We start from the raw sequence: 20,077 nt of genomic DNA on the forward strand, positions 1-20,077 counted from the left end.
AACAAACCGGGGTCGATGTGATGCGCGCGCAGCCCCATGTTGCTTGCCTGCGCTTTGCTGTTCGGTCGTTCATGATGCTGAGGAGAGAGCGCGGCGCTCTTAAATTGTTATGAGACACCACTACCAAAGATTTTTATAACTATCCCAAGATAAACCAGAGCCTGTCGTTAACAATGGGAGCAAATGAATCATAGTGGGCAGAACAAGCAAGGAGGTGGGCAGAGCCAAGCAGGAGCTGGTGAGATCCTATTTGCGCGTTCTAGCATTTATTTGCCAATACCTACTGTGTGAACTGCGCGTGTGCAATAACTAAATTCGCCCTTGCACTCATTTTAAACAACGCAATTTTTAGAGACTTTGGCAAAGGGTAAAGTCTACAAAACGCAGGCAACTCTGTTACAGATTTTAGTTTTGGAAAACTGTATGGAGATCAAATGTTTCATCGATAAGAAAATGTGCAGAATGTCGGCCAAAATCCATCTCACTCTCACTGCCTGCCACTGGGCTTCCTCTCATCACCATATTTGGTAGTGAGTGGAAACGACAACCGGATGCTTCACATTTATACGTCCGGTGAAATATGTGTCTCATTGTTCTATCTGTGCCACCACCGTCCACAGCAATTCTGAGTCGTAGGCTATGAAACAGGAAACGCACTGGATGTAAAGATGTTTAATATCAATCATTTTGCATTGCTCGGACAGCAATAACGAACGAATGCGGACAGACAGCGTGTGACATTTGTCAAAGGTGAGACTGAGCGCAGCGATGATTCACGAAGGAAATATCCTGACTACTTATATCCTCTTCATCTGATGTTATAAACGTAACTTGCGTGATTTTCAAACTGGTAAGGCTAATATATGTATCATTCTCATTTAAATAGCCTATATAATGCAGAAGGCACATTTAAATTAGGCCACTACAAATGTCTTAGTAGGGTAGATATTTAGGGGAAATTATCATATCGCAAATGAATATTTCTTTAAGAACACTCATATTGCGGAAACAAGGTAAATAGGGAGTTAAAACAGCAATATGGCCGCGTCCATCGTTCGGTTCCTTCCAGATCTGAGACGCATAAAGTATTGTAAAGCTAACGATTCGTCACGGAGAGCGTTTGAGCATTTCCATGGAGACAGAAGTGGGTGATGTTTTAGCTTTTCGAGCCCTGTAGCTACCACTGCAGTGACTGAGTCCTCCGAATGTTGACTCACGTAAAAGGATGTTGTCATTAGCTAGGCTACCAACTCGACAAGGTGCGGTGAATATTGAACGTTTAATAATCTCCCTTTGTACATTTATATCACATCCAGTATCTTTTTGAAATTCTTCAAGGATGACTGCGTTATTCAACAACACCATTTATTATTTTAGTATGTGTGCGGAATGCTCCTATAGAGGCTGATGCGCTTGAGTTCATTAATTGGCAAAAGAAACCCGTGGAATGACGTAATGCTTGGCGATAGGCCTACTATTATCCATGTATTTGCATTTAGCTTAGGTTGACCTTATTAAAAACGCTGATATGCCTAATAATGCAGATGATATAGCTCAGGCCTTTTGGCATTTGATGATGGGTGATCATCATCACCATCATCTATTGAACGCAGTTAGGGTATTTTTGTGTCAAAAAATATACACTTCAAATACCACTATTTGACGTGTCAAATAAGCTTTTAATTTGAAGAGTCAAATAACAAATTTATATTTTAGAACGTTTACGCTGAATTTGCATGCGCAAGCCAAGAGCCCCCACTATGGTCAGTAGCACTGTCAAAACGAAACAAAAAAAGTCTGCAAACAAGCACACACATCGTCAACGATGTGTTTACAGTACCGCGTTGGTAATAAGCCATTATTTGTTCAACCGAATGGGAAAACGTCTGTGTGAGCATTTGAAAGAAGATCAGGATCAAAGGAGCAGGATCAGAAATGCTAGCGAAGTAGTCCAACATTCTCACCGACATGCAACCAGACCCGGGGAAAGGATTGTGATCCTGCTGCTTCTGCCAGCCATATCCCAAGCAGTTGCACCTGATTCATCCTAGCTAGTCAAAATACAGAATAATAATCAAGGATTTTGTCAACATTGATGACCGTTTGGAAACTGGAGGGTAGGCTGTTTCTCTGCTATGTTGACTTCGGTTTGCAGTATGACAAAGTCACTCACAAGTATATTTGATGCAGATGTTTTTAGCAACTTCTTGGGGTACCTAGCTAACACCAATGCAAACAGCCTGAAAACAATGACCAGAAACTGCAAGGATTTTCAATATTCTTAGCAATGTTATTACTTAGGCAGCCACGTGTTGTTCTCCTATTGAAATCGAACTTCCGTCCATGAAAATAACTAGCTAGTTAACGAACTAAACAAGCTAGCCAGCTAGCTAACCCTGTTGCCACATATACGTTTGAGGAGATAGGAATCGTATTAACGCCCATTGTGTATGTTGCCCAGATGTTGTCAATGGACCGCGCGGTGCATTCTGGGTGATTCTGGGACAAGGAGAACTCTTCTTCAAGGAGTGAATGGGAGTCAATTGGGTGCTAGCTCAAAAACCCAACATTAGCATGAATTTCGTGAACAAGAAGTACATTACAAATCTTTTCCGAGATTTGAGTCAATTAACTTGTTCTCTGTAATGTCGTATAGCTTTGGAATCCTGACATTACGTACATTCGAGGAAAATAGGCAAGTTTATCGACTCATACCCTGACTCTGAGAAGGGGTTGCATGACGATTAGCTTAGCAACCGCGTGACGTAGGATGTCAACGTGAACGCGATTGGTCGACAGTATGCTGAGAGGGGCGTTATACGTTTCATATTCATTACCCAATGGGATTCTTATCTCCTCCTTTCTCGAATATCTCTGACCAAGCTAACGTTATAAGCAGGGCTAGTGTGGCTTGACAGGGCCGGGTCCGACCATCATCAACCAAAAATGAAAACTGTCTTATAAATTAGGGGTATTTTAGATGATGACACCTAGCTAGATAGTTAGCTACCAAACTGTAGCTACTGAAACAGCTTATGTTGTTTTGGGGGAGAACATTGTTTACACCAACATATTTTTTCTGACCAGGGACCGGTTTCCCAAAAACATCTTAAGCCTGAATTTATTATGCGTTTGACAGCAAAAGCAAACTAGCAGGACGGTATCCGTTGCTATGTTGATTTCAGTAAACAAACAGTGCAAATCAACATCCGGTAGAAAACAACGCTACAGCAGCAGACGGCAAAAGTTGAAATATTTTAACTCTGGCGGCAAGTCCCGTCTACTTGGCGGCTGACAGCGTTCACCGCCAGCCTTAACGGTTGGCATTTACCGTGGTGCTCTCAATGAAAACAATGACATTCGGTTGCGTCTACCTCGTACCATGTAAGCGCAGCATTAGTCTTAAGATGCGTTTGGGAAACCGGGCCCAGCACTGTCCCAGAACATGGGGAAGCGTGTGTGTCTACCTCGTGCGATAGCGCATCATAGCAAAAGTTTGGGTGAATCGTTGTGACATGAAATACGAGTGATAGTGTAATCAGTGTGCAATAACCATCACTACCATTATCATCATAATCACCACTGCTTTACCTTTATGATGGCTTAGTAGACCCCGCCCATTCTTATTTACAGTAAGCTGTAGGCTAAGCCCAAATATCTGTAAATGTAATTTAATGGTATTTGATGAATGTGGACCTGCAGGCATGTCACCCCTGTACTCAGAAATCTGGAAGGACTAATGATCCATCATATAGTACCTAAAGTTCATTAGGCTACTTGACTTTGAATTTTGCAATTTAAGAAGCCTTTCCATGATTTATCAAACTATAATGTCGGCCTCCCAGAACCAAATATTGCGTATTATGTTATGTCTATTATTATTATTATTATTATTATTATTATTATTATTATTATTATTATTATTATATATTTAATCTGTATATCAATAGCTTTATGGGACTAGAAACTAGGGCTGTCCAGCCACACGAGTGAGAAGGGAGGAATATAAAGGCCATGTCAACAGAGTTCCTGAGGGTTCAACCTTGGCTTGGCTGGCTTCATTGACTGTGCCCAAATGGCACCCTATTCCCATAGGGCTCTGGTCAAAAGTAGTGCACTATAAAGGGAATAGGGTGCCATTGGGGACGCAGGCATTGACTGCTTATGCTCAACTGTTCAGCTGATGAAGATCCCTGGCTGGTCCGATGGGATGTTGAAACTGTACTGTATTTGAATAGAGCCCTCTGCCAGCCAAGCAGACCTGGGTTCAAATACTATTTGAAATCATTGCAGATACTTTCTTGGCTTCATTGAGCTTGCCTTGTTTAATTGAACCAATAGAAAAGTTCCAACAGTGCAAGCCCCATCCACCTGTCACTCCAGGCAAGCTAGAGGAAACACTACAAGTATTGAAACAATTTCAAATAGTATTTGAACCCAGGTCTGGTGACATCCAAGCCTATCGTGTGATTCCCCGGGTTTCAGAACCAATCATTGAATAGTTGTAATGTGTTCTGTGTCTATCATCATTAAGTGTCTCCTCTGTCTGCATCCCTGGCTGGCATTCAGGACCATTAGTCCACAGGATGCAGTCTTAGCTGAGTGGCGATGTCATGGAGAATTATCATTTGTAGGGTACAGACAGGAAGTGTGTCCCAAATGGCACCCTATTCCCTATAAAGTGCACTACTTTTGACCAGTGCCCTATGGCCCCTGCTCAAAAGTAGTGCACTATAAAGAGACAGAGCAGTAGAACTCAAGTGTGTTCCCCTTTGCGGGAAGAAAACAAACAAACATGTTTTGTAGAGTTCATCAAGTCCTTGAAGGGAGGGTGCTAATGACTAATTTAAAAGTCAAACCCATTTTGTCTGGAAGGACTGCTTATCGTAACTACTACAGAACGTAACAGACACACAGAATATTAAGGAACCAACTTGCTAACTGACTGATGGTTCTTCTCTCCACAGGGGCAGCAGCAGCTAATGCTTCACTTTGTTTAATATTCAGTCAGCGACAGGTAAATAATTACCTCTGGGATTTTTTATCTGACAAAAAGTTAACTTTTTCTTAAAGGTGCAATATGTAGAAATCGCTCCGCCATTTCCTGTATGCTAAATATCTTAATAGTTTGCCTAATTTCAGTTTATGTGACAATGTATTCTCAATGTGTTGAGAATCATTGTACAATCTAAACTGCTGTGAAATATATTTTTCAATAACCCAAAATATTGTATTTTCATCTGTTTGAAGCTGGTGTACAAAACCGAAAGTAAAGTACGCAAAAACTAAACTTAAGAACGGGAAACATCGAAATAGCGCACATAGAACAGCTCTACCGCTTCTTAGACTTGCTTTCAATGAAAATTACAGATCTATAACTTTTCTAAGGAGAACCCTTTGAAGAACCCTTTTTGGGTCCAGGTAGAACTCTTTTGGGTTCCATGTAGAAAACTTTCCACAGAAAAAGGTTATATCTGGAACCAAAAAGCATTCTTCAAAGGGTTCTCCTATGGGGACAGCCAAATAACCCTATTTTCTAACAGTGTATGTGTTGTACATTATTGAACATTCCATATATGATGTATACATACTTAGAGTGATCAATGTATAGAGTATACAGGATCAGTTAGATTCATATTCTACACTACTGCTTTAACTTTAATGTACAAAGGCTATAATGGACCTTGATAATGTACACTACCGTTCAAAAGTTTGGGGTCACTTAGACATTTCCTTGTTTTCGAAAGAAAAGCAATTTTTTTTTGTCCATTAAAATAACATCAAATTGATCAGAAATACAGTGTACACATTGTTAATGTTGTAAATGGCAATTGTAGCTGGAAACGGCTGATTTTTAATGGAATATCTACATAGGTGTACAGAGGCCCATTATCAGCAACCATCAGTCCAGTGTTCCAATGGCACGTTGTGTTTGCTAATCCAAGTTTATCATTTTAAAAGAGGAATTGGTCATTAGAAAACCCTTTTGCAATTATGTTAGCACAGCTGAAAACTGTTGTGCTGATTTTAAAGAAGCAATAAAACTGGCCTTCTTGAGACTAGTTGAGTATCTGGAGCATCAGCAATTGTGGGTTCGATTACAGGCTCAAAATGGCCTGAACAAAGAACTTTCTTCTGAAACTCGTCAGTCTATTCTTGTTCTGAGAAATGAAGGCTATTCTATGCGAGAAATTGCCAAGAAACGGAAGATCTCGTACAACGCTGTGTACTACTCCCTTCACAGAACCTGCGTAAATTGGCTCTAACCAGAATAGAACGAGGAGTGGGAGGCCCCGGTGCACAACTGAGTAAGAGGACAAATACATTACAGTGTCTAGTTTGAGAAACAGGCGCCTCACAGGTCCTCAACTGGCAGCTTTATTAAATAGTACCCGCAAAACACCAGTCTCAACGTCAACAGTGAAGAGGCGACTCCGGGATGCTGACCTTCTAGGCAGAGTTGCAAAGAAAAAGCCATATCTCAGACTGCCCATCTTAATCTTTTATTTTTATTGGCCAGTCTGAGATATGTATTTTTCTTGCTCAGTTGTGCACCGGGGCCTCCCACTCCTCTTTCTATTCTGGTTAGAGCCAGTTTGCGCTGTTCTGTGAAGGGAGTAGTACACAGCGTTGTATGAGATCTTCAGTTTCTTGGCAATTTCTCGCATAGAATAGCCTTCATTTCTCAGAACAAGAATAGACTGACGAGTTTCTTTGTTCAGGCCATTTTGAGCCTGAAATCGAACCCACAATTGCTGATGATCCAGATACTCAACTAGCCTCAAGAAGGCCAGTTTTATTGCTTCTTTAATCAGCACAACCGTTTTCAGCTGAGCTAACATAATTGCAAAAGGGTTTTCTAATGACCAATTAGCCTTTTAAAATGATAAGCTTGGATTAGCAAATACAACGTGCCACTGGAAAACTGGACTGATGGTTGCTGATAATGGGCCTCTGTACACCTATGTAGATATTCCATAAAAAATCAGCCGTTTCCAGCTACAATAGCCATTTACAACATGAACAATGTCTACACTGTATTTCTGATCAATTTGATGTTATTTTAATGGACAAAAAAAAATAATTATTTTAAAAACAAGGACATTTCTAAGTGACCCCAAACTTTTGAACAGTAGTGTATATAATGATTACAATGATATATAGTGATTACAGGTATGTAATTAAGTAGTGAGTAGGTAATGCATGCTTGCTGGTTTATTTCCCTCAAAATGAGTAATAGGTCTAATATAATACAAGAGCCTAATAATGTATACAATAATTATGCAATTACTTAATGAGTAGGTAGTAATGCTTGCTGTATTCTTTCCCCAAAATGATGGAGGGTAGTGAAGACCGATTTAATGCACCTTGATAATGTATATTGTCTACAATGATTATGTAATTCCATAGTGATAAGGTAACGCGTGCTTATTGCCTGTTGTGGTATTCCCCCCAGAATGATAGAGGAAGGCAGTAAACGAGGCCAGGCCACGGTGGAGAAGAGACAACTCTTCATGGAGATGAGTGAGTAGACAGAGAGAGAAAGAGCTCCAGAGCCAAACCATTACTATTCATTTACACTCTGTTGTTAAGACTCTGCTGTGTCTTAGCCAAGCCATTCACTCTTGCACAGTAAGGTATTATACTGTACATTCCCCTCTACTTCAGGGGTTCTCAAAGTTGGGTCCGGGGACCCCTGTGGGTCTGCAGAGGTACAGCAGGGAGTCCACGGCCAGATCCCAAAATATATATATTTTTGTTTTTACATTAGCAACAGCAGATTAAACAAATCTTGGCCAAGGGTTCCGTGGAATAAGTTTAGAGGTTGTAATACAATACAATACAATACAATGTAATATTATTAATCTACAATTTATGTTCTTAACCCTGGGCAACATGGGCCTGGGAGGCTAACAGGGATATTGGTATCCACAGTTAATCCACCAATTATACATTTTTCAACTCAATACTTCTTGTATTCTCCCAAAAATTATTTTATTTTAACATAAATGCACTGTAATTTAAGCTTTAAAACAGCAAATGTTTCTCTGCCTCACGACAGAATGTGTAGAATTGCAGGATATTAGCTTTAAAGCTGCAACAATGAATCTTTGTGCCCCATGACAGATTGTGTAGAATTGCAGTACATTTGCTTGAAAACTGCAAAAATGTATCTCCGATGCCAAGAGATAGGCCTTTAAAATTGTATTTCTCAGGGCCCTAGACTTGGTTCATCCGGCCCATGCACTGCCGAAGTCATATTAGATCGCCTTGTATGCTATTCTTTAAAAACAAATCTTACTCTAGTTGCGTTCTGATTTATGAGTAGGTCCCTGATGAATTTGCTTTCACAAAAGGGGTCCCCGGCCCCAAAAAGTTTAAGAACCCCTGCAGTACATGCACTGACTGAGAGTGAAATATCCAGAGCAAAACCATGACTAATCATTCACACTGCTGTGTCTTAGCCAAGCCATTCACAGCCATACACGTTACAGTATACAGTACATTAGCCTTCCCCGTACAGTGGGTTTTGTGTGGTTGTGTTAGAGTTTGTTGAGTCATCTTTCTATTTTTATCAGGGGCACAAAACTTTGACGTCATCAGACTGTCAACCTATAGGACGGCCTGCAAGCTAAGATTCGTGCAGAAAAGGTGCAACGGTAAGTACTGCCTTCCTCTACTGAACATCTTACTCTGACGTTTTCAACTGGTACACATGACAATGTCACATGTTTGTTTCACATACGGTACACTTGAACATCATTCATTGATGTTGAAGAAATCAATTATTTTCTAAATCTCTCCTTCCCTCCTCCCCCTATCTCAGTGCACCTGGTGGATGTGTGGAACATGATCGAGGCGTTCCGTGACAGCGGTCTGAACACGCTGGACCACAACGCAGAGATCAACGTGTCTAGACTGGAGACCATCCTGTCCTCCATCTACTACCAGCTCAACAAGCGTCTTCCCACCATGCACCAGATCAACGTAGAGCAGTCCATTAGTCTGCTCCTCAACTTCATGGTGGCCACATACGACAGGTGCACTACATTAGACACAGGATGTACATTAGATATATAATATGACATATACACTGAGTATAGAAACATTAGGAACTGCTCTATCCATGACATAAACTGACCAGGTGAATCCAGGTGAAAACTATGATCCCTTATTGATTCACCTGTTAAATCCACTTCAATCAGTGTAGATGAAGGGGAGGAGACAGGTTAAAGAAGGTTTTTTAAGCCTTGAGACAATTGAGACATGGATTGTGTATGTGTGCCATTCAAAGGGTGAATGGGCAAGACAAAATATTTAAGTGCCTTTGAACGGGGTATGGTAGTAGGTGCCACGCTCAACGGCTTCCCGTGTGTATCAAGAGTGGTCCACCACCCAAAGGACATCCAGCCAACTTGACACAACTGTGGGAAGCATTGGAGTCAACATGAGACACTTTCGACACCTTGTAGAGTCCATGCCCCGACAAATTGAGGCTGTTCCGTGGGCAAAAGGGGTGCAACTCAATATTAGGAAGGTGTTCTTAATATTTTGTACACTCAGTGTTGTAACGACGACGCAGGGAGTCAGGAAGCAGGTGCAGATGGTGAGTTTAATAATAACGAACATAGAGAGTTACAAAACAAGAGAAGCGTCTGGACATGAAAACAGAACCAGTACTGCCTGATGACTGAGGCTGGTGAGGGCTATATGAAGGGAGAGTAACCAGGGTGGTGATGAAGTCCAGGTGTGCTTAACGATGGGGAGCAGGTGTGCGCAATGATGGTTGCCAGGTGTGCGCAATGATGGTTGCCAGGTGTGCGCAATGATGGTTGCCAGGTGTGCGCAATGATGGTTGCCAGGTGTGCACAATGTGGGTTGCCAGGAAGGGTGGTTAGTAGACCGGTGACGTCGCGCGCCAGAGGGAGGGAGCAGGAGAAGGCGTGACAAGTGTATACATTTGCATTGAACTGCTGTATGAAAAGTGCTAAACGGGGACACAGGCTGTACATACAGTGCATGGATATGTCTATAGATATAAGTATGGTGCAACACCTTATTTTCAGAACAAGATATAATTTCTTTATTTTTTTGTACTTTTAGCCCTTTTTCTCAGAATTTCGTGATATCCAATTGATAGGTCTTGTCCCATCGCTGCAACTCCCCTACAGACTCGGGAGAGGCGACGGTCGAGAGCCATGCGTACCATGAAACACGACCCTGCCAAGCCGCACTGTTTCTTGACATACTGCTCGCTTAACCCGGAAGCCAGCCGCACCAATGTGTCGGAGGAAACACCGTCCAGCTGGTGACTGAAGTCAGCTTGCAGGCACCCGGCCCGCCACAAGGAGTCGCTAGAGCGCAATGGGACAAGGAATTCCGGCCTGCCAAACCCTCCACTAACCCGGACGACGCTGGGCCAATTGTGCGCTGCCTCATGGGTCTCCCGGTCACGGCCGGCTGTGACACAGCAGATCGTGTAGCGAAATGCTTGTGTTCCTAGCTCCAACAGTGCAGTAATATCTAACAATGCACAACAATACACACAAATCTAAAAAGTGAAAGAATGGAATTAAGAAATATAGAAATATTAGGACGAGCAAAGTCGGATTCCGGAGTATAATCCGACTTTATATTAATTATATATTATATATATTATATATATTAAACGTGATGGGATGAAAGTGTAAAGCACGTCAGATGATTCTGTCTGTGTGTACCTGGACTAAACTAATCAGTATGCTGGACTGAACTCTGAGCTCTCCCCTTCAAATGATTTTGGGCCTTCAGACAACATGGTCAAGATGGATTCAGAAGTGGCAGTTATTTGTTCTACATTGTGGTCAGCAAGCTAAAGCTAGTAGATCATGGAAAAAAGTATTTGCTTTGTTGGAAAGGGAATATGCTTCTCCTTTGTCAGTATGATAACAGTGTGTGTGTGTTTCAGTTGTGAATAGATACCTTTGTTATACATTTTCCTAAATGTATGTTTTTTTTGTGTGTTTAGTGAAGGCCACGGGAAACTGACCATTTTCTCGATGAAGTCCATGTTGGCGACTATGTGTGGAGGGAAAATAGTGGACAAACTACGTTGTAAGTATATCTTCATGAACTTAGCCCAGGGTATAAGTCACAGTTAAAGCAACTTAAAGGAAAGTTAATTCTGTTCTGCAGTAGTCACACTTTTAATTTGATGGCTTAGTTTGCAAATTAGTTTGCATCAGACAACAGGAAATCCTGAATACATGTAGGCTACAACAGGGGTTTTCAAAGTGGGGTCTTTTGCCAGATCTCAAAATACATGTAAAAAAAACATAAAGGTTTTCTCATAATTTTTAAAAAAAAAGAATATTACTAACAACAACAGATTAAACAAATGTTGGTCAAGGGATACATGGAATACATTTAGAGGGTGTAATGCCATACAATGTAATATTATTAATCTACAATGTATGTTCTTAACCCTGGGAAACATGGACCTGGGAGGCTCACAGGGATATTAAAATGGATTACATTTAGATTCTTTGGTCACTGGCCTACACACAATACCCCATAATGTCAAAGTGGAATTATGTTTTTAGAAATGTTTACAAATTAATAAAAAATGAAAAGCTGAACAAGTCACATAATAAGTTGCATGGACTCACTCTGTGTGCAATAATAGTGTTTAACATGATTTTTTAATGACTACCTCATCTCTGTACCCCACACATACAATTATCTGTAAAGTCCCTCAGTCGAGCAGTGAATTTCAAACATAGATTCAACCACAAAGACCAGGGAGGTTTTCCAATGCCTTGCGAAGAATGGCACCTATTGGTAGATGAGTTAAAAAAAAAAAAGCAGACATTGAAGAACCCTTTGAGCATGGTGAAGTTATTAATTCAACTTTGGATGGTGTATCAATACACCCAGTCGCTGCAAAGATACCGGCGTCCATCCTAACTCAGTTGCCAGAGAGGAAGGAAATCGCTCAGGGATTTCACAATGAGGCCAATGGTGGTTTTAAAACAGTTACTGAGTTTAATGGCTGTGATAGGAGAAAACTGAGGATGGATCAACAACATTGTAGTTATTCCACAATAGTAACCTAATTGACAGAGTGAAATGAAAGAAGCCTGTACAGAATACAAATATTCCAAAACATGCATCCTGTTTGCAACAAGGCCTTAAAGTAATACTGCAAAACATTTTGCAAAGCAATTAACTTTTTGTCCTAAATACAAAGTGTTATGTTTGTGGCAAATCCAATACAACACTCTCCATATTTTCAATATGGAGAGTACCACTCTCCATATTTTCAAGCATAGTGGTGGCTGCATCATGTTATGGGTATGCTTGTAATCGTTAAGGACAGGGGAGTTTTTCAGAAAAAAAAAGAAACAAAATGGAGCTATGCACAGGCAAAATCCTAGAGGAAAATCTGGTTCCGTCTGCTTTCCACCAGACACTGGGAGATGAATTCATCTTTCAACAGGACGATAACACAAAACAAAGCCAAATCTACACTAGAGTTGCTTACCAAGAAGACAGTGAATGTTCCTGAATGGCAGAGTTACAGTTTTGACTTAAATTGGCTTGAAAATGGTTGTCTAGCAATGATCAACAACCAATTTGACAGAGCTTGAAGAATTTTGAAAATAATAATGGGCAAATGTTGCACAATCCAGGTGTAGAAAGTTCTTAGAGACTTCCCCAACAATTCACAGCTGTAATCGCTGGAAAAAGTCAAGGGGTGTGAATACTTTCTGAAGGCACTGTAATTTAAGCTTCAAAACTGCAGCGTTTTCTCTCTGCCTCGTAGTACAAATGTTTGAATTGCAGGTTATTAGCCTTGAAGCTGCAACAAGAAAAAATCTCTCTGCCCCATGACAAAATGTGTAGAATTGCAGGAAATTAGCTTAAACTGCTAAACGTTCTCTCCAATGCCAAGAAGAGGGCCTTTAAAATGTTGTATGTTCCTTGCATGCTATTTTTTTTCTCTCACTTGAGTTGTTTTCTGATTATAAAGGGGGTCCCTGATGAATTTGCTTTAATAAATTGGGTACCTGGCCCCAAAAAGTTTGAGAACCCCTTGGCTACAGTGTCTGCAGTTGCATAAATGATACACAAAGGGACGCTGTTGAGTCACATTTCCAGCACTAACGTTGTTGTAGTTTTATAAGATGGAAGTGTCAAGAAGAAGGATCATCCATAGCTCATATTCAATAAATTGTAGAAATAGCTTATATATGGCATAGATGTACAGTACTAGTAAAAGTTTGGACACACCTACTCATTCCAGGGTTTTTCTTAATTTTTACTATTTTCTACATTGTAGAATAATAAATTGATGACATCAAAACTATGAAATAACACATATGGAATCATGTAGTAACCAAAAAAGTGTTAAACAAATCAAAATATATTTTATATTTGAGATTCTTCAAAGTAGCCACCCTTGGCCTTGATGACAGCTTTGCACACTCTTGGCATTCTCTCAACTAGCTTCATGAGGTAGTCACCTGGAATGCATTTCAATTAACAGGTTAGCCTTGTTAATTTGTGGAATTTCTTTCCTTCTTAATGCGTTTGACCCAATCAGTTGTGTTGTGGCAAGGTAGGGTTGCTATATAGAAGATAGCCCTATTTGGTAAAAGACTGAGTCCATATTCTGGCAAGAACAGCTCAAATAAGCAAAGAGAAACGACAATCCATCATTACTTTAAGACATGAAGGTCAGTCAATCTGAACATTTCAAGAACTTTGAAAGTTTCTTCAAGTGCAGTCGCAAAAACCATCAAGCGCTATGATGAAACTGGCTCTCATGAGGACCGGCACAGGAAAGGAAGACCAAGAGTTACCTCTGCTGCAGAGGATAAATTCATTAGCGTTAACTGCACCTCAGATTGCAGCCCAAACATATGCTTCACAGAGTTCAAGTAACAGACACATCTCAACATCAACTGTTCAGAGGAGACTGCGTGAATCAGTCCTTTATGGTCGAATTGCTGCAAAGACACCACTACTATCTGTCCTTTGGTCTGATGAGTCCAAATTTGAGATTTTTGGTTCCAACTGCTGTGTCTTTGTGAGACGCAGAGTAGGTGAACAGATGATCTCCGCATGTGTGGTTCCCACCGTGAAGCATGGAGGAGGTGGTGTGATGGTGTGGGGGTGCTTTGCTGGTGACACTGTCTGTGATTTATTTAGAATTCAAGGCACACTTAACCAGCATGGCTACCACAGCATTCTGCAGCGATGCGCCATCCCATCTGGTTAGCGCTTAGTGGGACTATCATTTGTTTTTCAACAGGACAATGATCCAAAACACACCTCCAGGCTGTGTAAGGGCTATTTGACCAAGAAGGAGAGTGATGGAGTGCTGCATCAGATGTCCTGGCCTCCACAATCACCCGACCTAAACCCAATTGAGATGGTTTGGGATGAGTTGGACCGCAGAGTGAAGGAAAAGCAGCCAAGAAGTGATATATGTGGGAACTCCTTCAAGACTGTTGGAAAAGCATTCCTCATGAAGCTGGTTGAGAGAATGCCAAGAGTGTGCGAAGCTGTCAAGGCAAAGGGTGGCTATTTGAAGAATCTAAAATATATTTTGATTTGTTTAACACTTTTTTGGGTTACTATGTGTTATTTCATAGTTTTGATGCCTTCACTATTATTCTACAATGTAGAAAATAGTAAAAATACAGAAAAACCCTTGAATGAGAAGGTGTTTCCTAGCTTTTGACTGGTACTGTATGTAAACTTTATGTACTCACCACCGCTCTCTCTCTCTACCCCTCTATCTCTCTACCTCTATACCTCTACCTCTACACCTCTCTCTACACCTCTCTCTCTACCTCTACACCTCTCTCTACACCTCTCTCTCTACCTCTACACCTCTCTCTCTACCTCTACACCTCTCTCTACCTCTACCTCTCTCTCTACCTCTACACCTCTCTCTACCTCTACCTCTCTCTCTACCTCTCTCTCTACCTCTACACCTCTCTCTCTACCTCTACACCTCTCTCTCTACCTCTACACCTCTCTCTCTACCTCTACACCTCTCTCTACACCTCTCTCTCTACCTCTACACCTCTCTCTCTACCTCTACACCTCTCTCTCTCCCTCTACACCTCTCTCTCTACCTCTCCCACCTCTTCCTCTCTTTCTGTCTCTCTCTCGCAGATATCTTCTCGCAGATCTCTGACTCTAATGGTGTGATGGTCTTTGCTAAGTTTGACCAGTTTCTTCGTGAAGTTCTGAAGCTGCCCACAGCTGTGTTCGAGGGCCCGTCGTTTGGATACACAGAACACTCCGTACGGACATGCTTCCCTCAGCAGGTAGGTTGGACAGACCAAGAGGGTTTCTCTCACTGAAATAATATACAGCGTGCATAATATACTTAGAGAGAGAGATGTGAACAGAGGATGAGGGAGGAACCTTGTAAATATAGTCCACAGACCATAAAAGATTGAATGGACATCACTCCAAAAGGTTATCTTCAATAAGCTATGCACATTCATCTATTATTGAAGATGACCTTTTGCAGTGGTGTCCATTTCATTCACTATGGGTTACGTCCCAAATGGCACCTTATTCCCTAATGGCACCCTATTCCCTATATAGCGCACTAATTTTTACCAGAACCCAATGGGCCCTGGTCAAAAGTAGTGCACTACATAGGGAATAGTATGCCATTTGAGACAAACAATGGACAAGCTTTTGCTGTTCTGCTGTCAATTAACCTTACCTAAATCTGTTTGTATCCAGATCTATCTGAGAATGATTTATATTGTTCCATTCTGCTCTTCTATCTGTATAACTGAATGCTTTGTGGTGTGTTTGTATCTAGAAGTTCTTCTCTGTATAACTGAATATATTGTGGTGTGTTTGTATCTAGAAGAAGATCTTGCTGAACACGTTTTTGGACATTTTGATGGCAGATCCGCCCCCCCAGTGTCTCGTATGGTTACCTCTCATGCACCGACTTGCTAATGTTGAAAATGGTAACGTTTCCCTGTTATTAGTTCCCTTGACTTTATTTTCACAGTGAATTTTCCAAACACCAATAATAGTCATTCTAATCAATCTAAGCATTTGTATTGAGAAATGTGGTAAGACTTCACTTAAAGCCTGTAGATATTATGCTTTATCACTTGTTATAAGCATATATGTGCTATTATATTGTCTTATAATATGTTATGTCTCTCTGTATCAACATTTCATCAGTGACCTACTAACCATTTATCTTTGGTTTCCTCTAGTCTTCCATCCCGTGGAATGTTCTTATTGCCGGAGTGAAAGTATGATGGGGTTCCGTTACCGGTGCCAACAGTGCCATGGCTACCAACTCTGTCAGAGCTGCTTCTGGCGTGGCCATGCCAATGGTCCCCATAGCAACCAGCATCAGATGAAGGAGCACTCCTCTTGGGTAGGCACGGCAACCACAAAGGCTGTATCGCAATTGGTTATTAAAATCCCTCCTCTCCTTGTCTCCTCCCCTTCATCTGCACTCGTTGTAAAGATAATGGACAGGTGAAAACAATATGGTGGAAGCTCATTATTAGACTGGCTTTCACCTGCTCGGTTCTTTCAGGTCAGTACAATGAAGGAGAGGAGGCGAAGAGGAGACATATTTTTAAGACCACGTCCCACAATCACACTCATACACACCAAAGATAAGTTATGATAGTTTCAGCTTAACGAATACCAAGATTCAGCCTTCCTTTGCGCTCAGACAATCCAATAGCCACCTGCATGCATAAGCAGAGCATTGGGCTTGTTTCCACATCAACTAACCTTTTTTAAATATTCTGAAAAGGGATTTTATGGGTTTTTACTCATTCCAGCAAATTTAATTGAATTGATTTAATTTCCAAAGCAAAGCCAATGCCAGCATTCTCCCAATTTTCAATCAGTGTGATGTAAATTGATGCTGGGAAAATGATTTGCACTGGTTACAAATCCAATCCTGAACTCTCTCTGTGCCCACGATCAGGATGGTAATGATTATTTTATTTTGAGGGCATCATGGCCAGAATGAAATGGCTGAGCATATTTGGAAGTAGAAAAAGGGCATGGAAATTGTCAGAGTAAACATCTATGACAAAGCAAAGAGAACTACGAATTTGGTCCCATTCTGCTTGAACCAACCTTGTCATTCTCGGTACACAATGCATTACATAATATAACTGGGTATTTTAGAAACATTTAAGGTCAATTACTATACATCTCTTTACACTACTTCTATAAGCAATTCCCACATTATAACAGACAGGGTTGGGGTCAATTTCCCTTCAATCAATTCAGGAAGTAAACTGGAATTTCAGTATACTTCCTGAATCGACTGAATTGTCCTGAATTGAATGAATTAAAATATAATCAACCCCTAACCCTGATAATAAAAATAGTGAATGTAATGTCCACCGTCTTGTTTCTGCCTCTCACAGAAGTCTCCGGCTAAAAAACTGAGCCACGCCATCAGTAAGTCTCTGGGCTGTGTCCCCATTGGAGAGCTACCTCACCCTGTGTTCCCTGAGCAGTTAGAGAAACTACAGGACAGCATGCCACACACTGTGTAAGTACACTGGACGCTTCTGCCACCACTGGACACAGATTAAGCCTAGTACTAGACAATACATTAACATTGTAGTCATTTAGCAGACTCTTATCCAGAGCGACTTACACTTAGTGCATTCATCTTAAGATAGCTAGGTGGTAAAACAACATACCACAGTCGTAGCAAGTACATTTTCCCTCTTTTACAGAAAGTGAATCGATCAATTGATGGCGACAGAGTCCCACATTGTATAAGATTACATCCCAAGCAAAGTGCAATTTCTTTTGACTCCTCGACTTCAGAAGGTCGCAGCTCAGCTTCGGAATGTCATAGAGCTAAACCAAATACTGTGTATTCCCTTGTTTCTAGCCTAAAGCATCGCGGATCTGTGTCATTTTAGATCGGTATAAACAATGATGAAGAAAAAAAATAAAAAAGAATCCCTATAGGGTGCTCGGGGGATTACAGATGGATCAATGGTATTAATAGTAAAGGAGCTGCTCAAATTATTGATAGTATAAATTATAATTTGCTTCTACACCAGAGTGCATGAGTATATCAGCACTATAAGAGTATATACAGTGCATTCGGAAAGTATTCAGATCCTTTCCCGTTTTCTACATTTTGTTACGTTACAGCCTTATTCTAAAATTGATTAAATAAATCCTCATCAATCTACACACAATACCCCATAATGACAAAGCGAAAACAGGTTTTTAGAAATGTTTGCAAATCTATTAAAAAAACAAAACAGAAATACCTTATTTACATAAGTATTCAGACCCTTTGCTATGAGACTCGAAATTGAGCTCAGGTGCATCCTGTTTCCATTGATCATCCTTGAGATGTTTCTACTACTTGATTGGAGTCCACCTGTGGTAAATTCAATTGATTGGACATGATTTGGAAAGGCACACACCTGTCTATATAAGGTCCCACAGTTGACAGTGCATGTCAGAACTCCGAGACAGGATTGTGTCAAGGCACAGATCTGGGGAAGGGTACGAAAAAATGTCTGCAGCTTTGAAGGTCCCCAAGAACACAGTGGCCTCCATCATTCTTAAATGGAAGAAGTTTGGAACCACCAAGAATCTTCTTAGAGCTGGCCGCCCGTCAAAACTGAGCAATCGGGGGAGAAGGGCCTTGGTCAGGGAAGTGACCAAGAAACCGATGGTCACTCTGACAGAGCTCCAGAGTTCCTCTGTGGAGATGGGAGAACCTTCCAGAAGGACAACCATCTCTGCAGCACTCCACCAATCAGGCCTTTATGGTAGAGTGGCCAGATGGAAGCCACTCCTCAGTAAAAGGCACATGAAAGCCCGCTTGGAGTTTGCAAAAAGGCACCTAAAGGACTCTCAGACCATGAGAAACAAGATTCTCTGCCAAGCGTCACTTCTGGTGGAAACCTGGCACCATCCCTATGGTGAAGCATGGTGGTGGCAGCATCATGCTGTGGGGATGTCTTTCAGCGGCAGGGACTGGGAGACTAGTCAGGATCCTTGATGAAAACCTGCTCCAGAGCGCTCAGGACCTCAGACTGGGGCGACGGTTCACCTTCCAACAAGACAACGACCCTAAGCACTTTGCCAAGATTGTGGCTTCGGGACAAGTCTCTGAATGTTCTTGAATGGCCCAGCCAGTGCCCGGACTTGAACGCGATCTAACATCTCTGGAGAGACCTGAAAATAGCTGTGCAGTGACGCTCCCCATCTAACCTGACAGAGCTTGAGAGGATCTGCAGAGAAGAATGGGAGAAACTTCCCAAATACAGCTTGTAGCATCATACCCAAGAAGAATTGAGGCTGTAATCGCTGCCAAAGGTGCTTCAACAAAGTACTATGTAAAGGGTCTGAATACTTATGTAAATGTGATATTTCCGTTTTTAATTTTTAATACATCTGCAAAAATTTCTAAAAAACTGTTTTTGGCTTTGTCATTATGGGGTATTGTGTGTAGATTGAAACAATGTAATCAATTTTAGAATAAGGCTGTAACATAACAAAATGTGGAAAAGGTGAAGGGGTCTGAATACTTTCCGAATGCACTGTATATCACTGCATTTCACCCCCCAAAAATAAATAAATAATGATATGATGAATTTAGCAGATAGAACGAAGCCACATAGTGTGAAAATTAAAGAGTATGGAGTTTTCTTTTGGGGTATTAAGTGATTTTCATTAGTTATTGCACTCACCGGACAGTTTATTAGGTACACCCATCTAGTACCGGGTCGGACCCCGTTTGCCTCCAGAACAGCCTGAATTCTTCGGGGCATGGATTCTACAAGTTGGAAACGTTCCACAGGGATGTTGGTCCATGCTGAAGCGATGGCATCACGCATTTGCTGCAGATTGGACGGTGGTACACCACTGCCACCAGCCTGTACCGTTGACACCAGGCAGGATGGTGCTTACGCCAAATCCTGACTCTGCCATCAGAATGACGCAACAGGAACCGTAATTCATTGGACCAGGCAATGTTTTTCCACTCCTCAATTGTCCAGTGTTGGTGATCACGTGCCCACTGGAGCCGCTT

At 41.3% G+C, this 20,077-nt stretch overlaps 1 protein-coding gene across 1 annotated transcript; it reads left to right on the forward strand.

The window, feature by feature from the left end:
• Positions 1 to 616: 616 nt before the first annotated feature.
• On the forward strand, positions 617 to 18,023 carry LOC311102507 (dystrobrevin beta-like). The gene is made up of 10 exons (XM_084143868.1): positions 617 to 750; positions 4,968 to 5,017; positions 7,457 to 7,524; positions 8,580 to 8,660; positions 8,828 to 9,041; positions 11,009 to 11,094; positions 15,169 to 15,323; positions 15,884 to 15,989; positions 16,248 to 16,414; positions 17,433 to 18,023. The coding sequence occupies exons 3-10, from the start codon at positions 7,458 to 7,460 to the stop codon at positions 17,562 to 17,564; spliced, it is 1,008 nt and encodes a 335-aa protein (XP_083999994.1). The 5' UTR covers positions 617 to 750; positions 4,968 to 5,017; position 7,457; the 3' UTR covers positions 17,565 to 18,023.
• Positions 18,024 to 20,077: the final 2,054 nt, after the last annotated feature.

This window comes from Coregonus lavaretus (assembly GCF_964263955.1).
Source record: "Coregonus lavaretus genome assembly, chromosome: 27".
Taxonomy (NCBI): Eukaryota; Metazoa; Chordata; class Actinopteri; order Salmoniformes; family Salmonidae; genus Coregonus; species Coregonus lavaretus.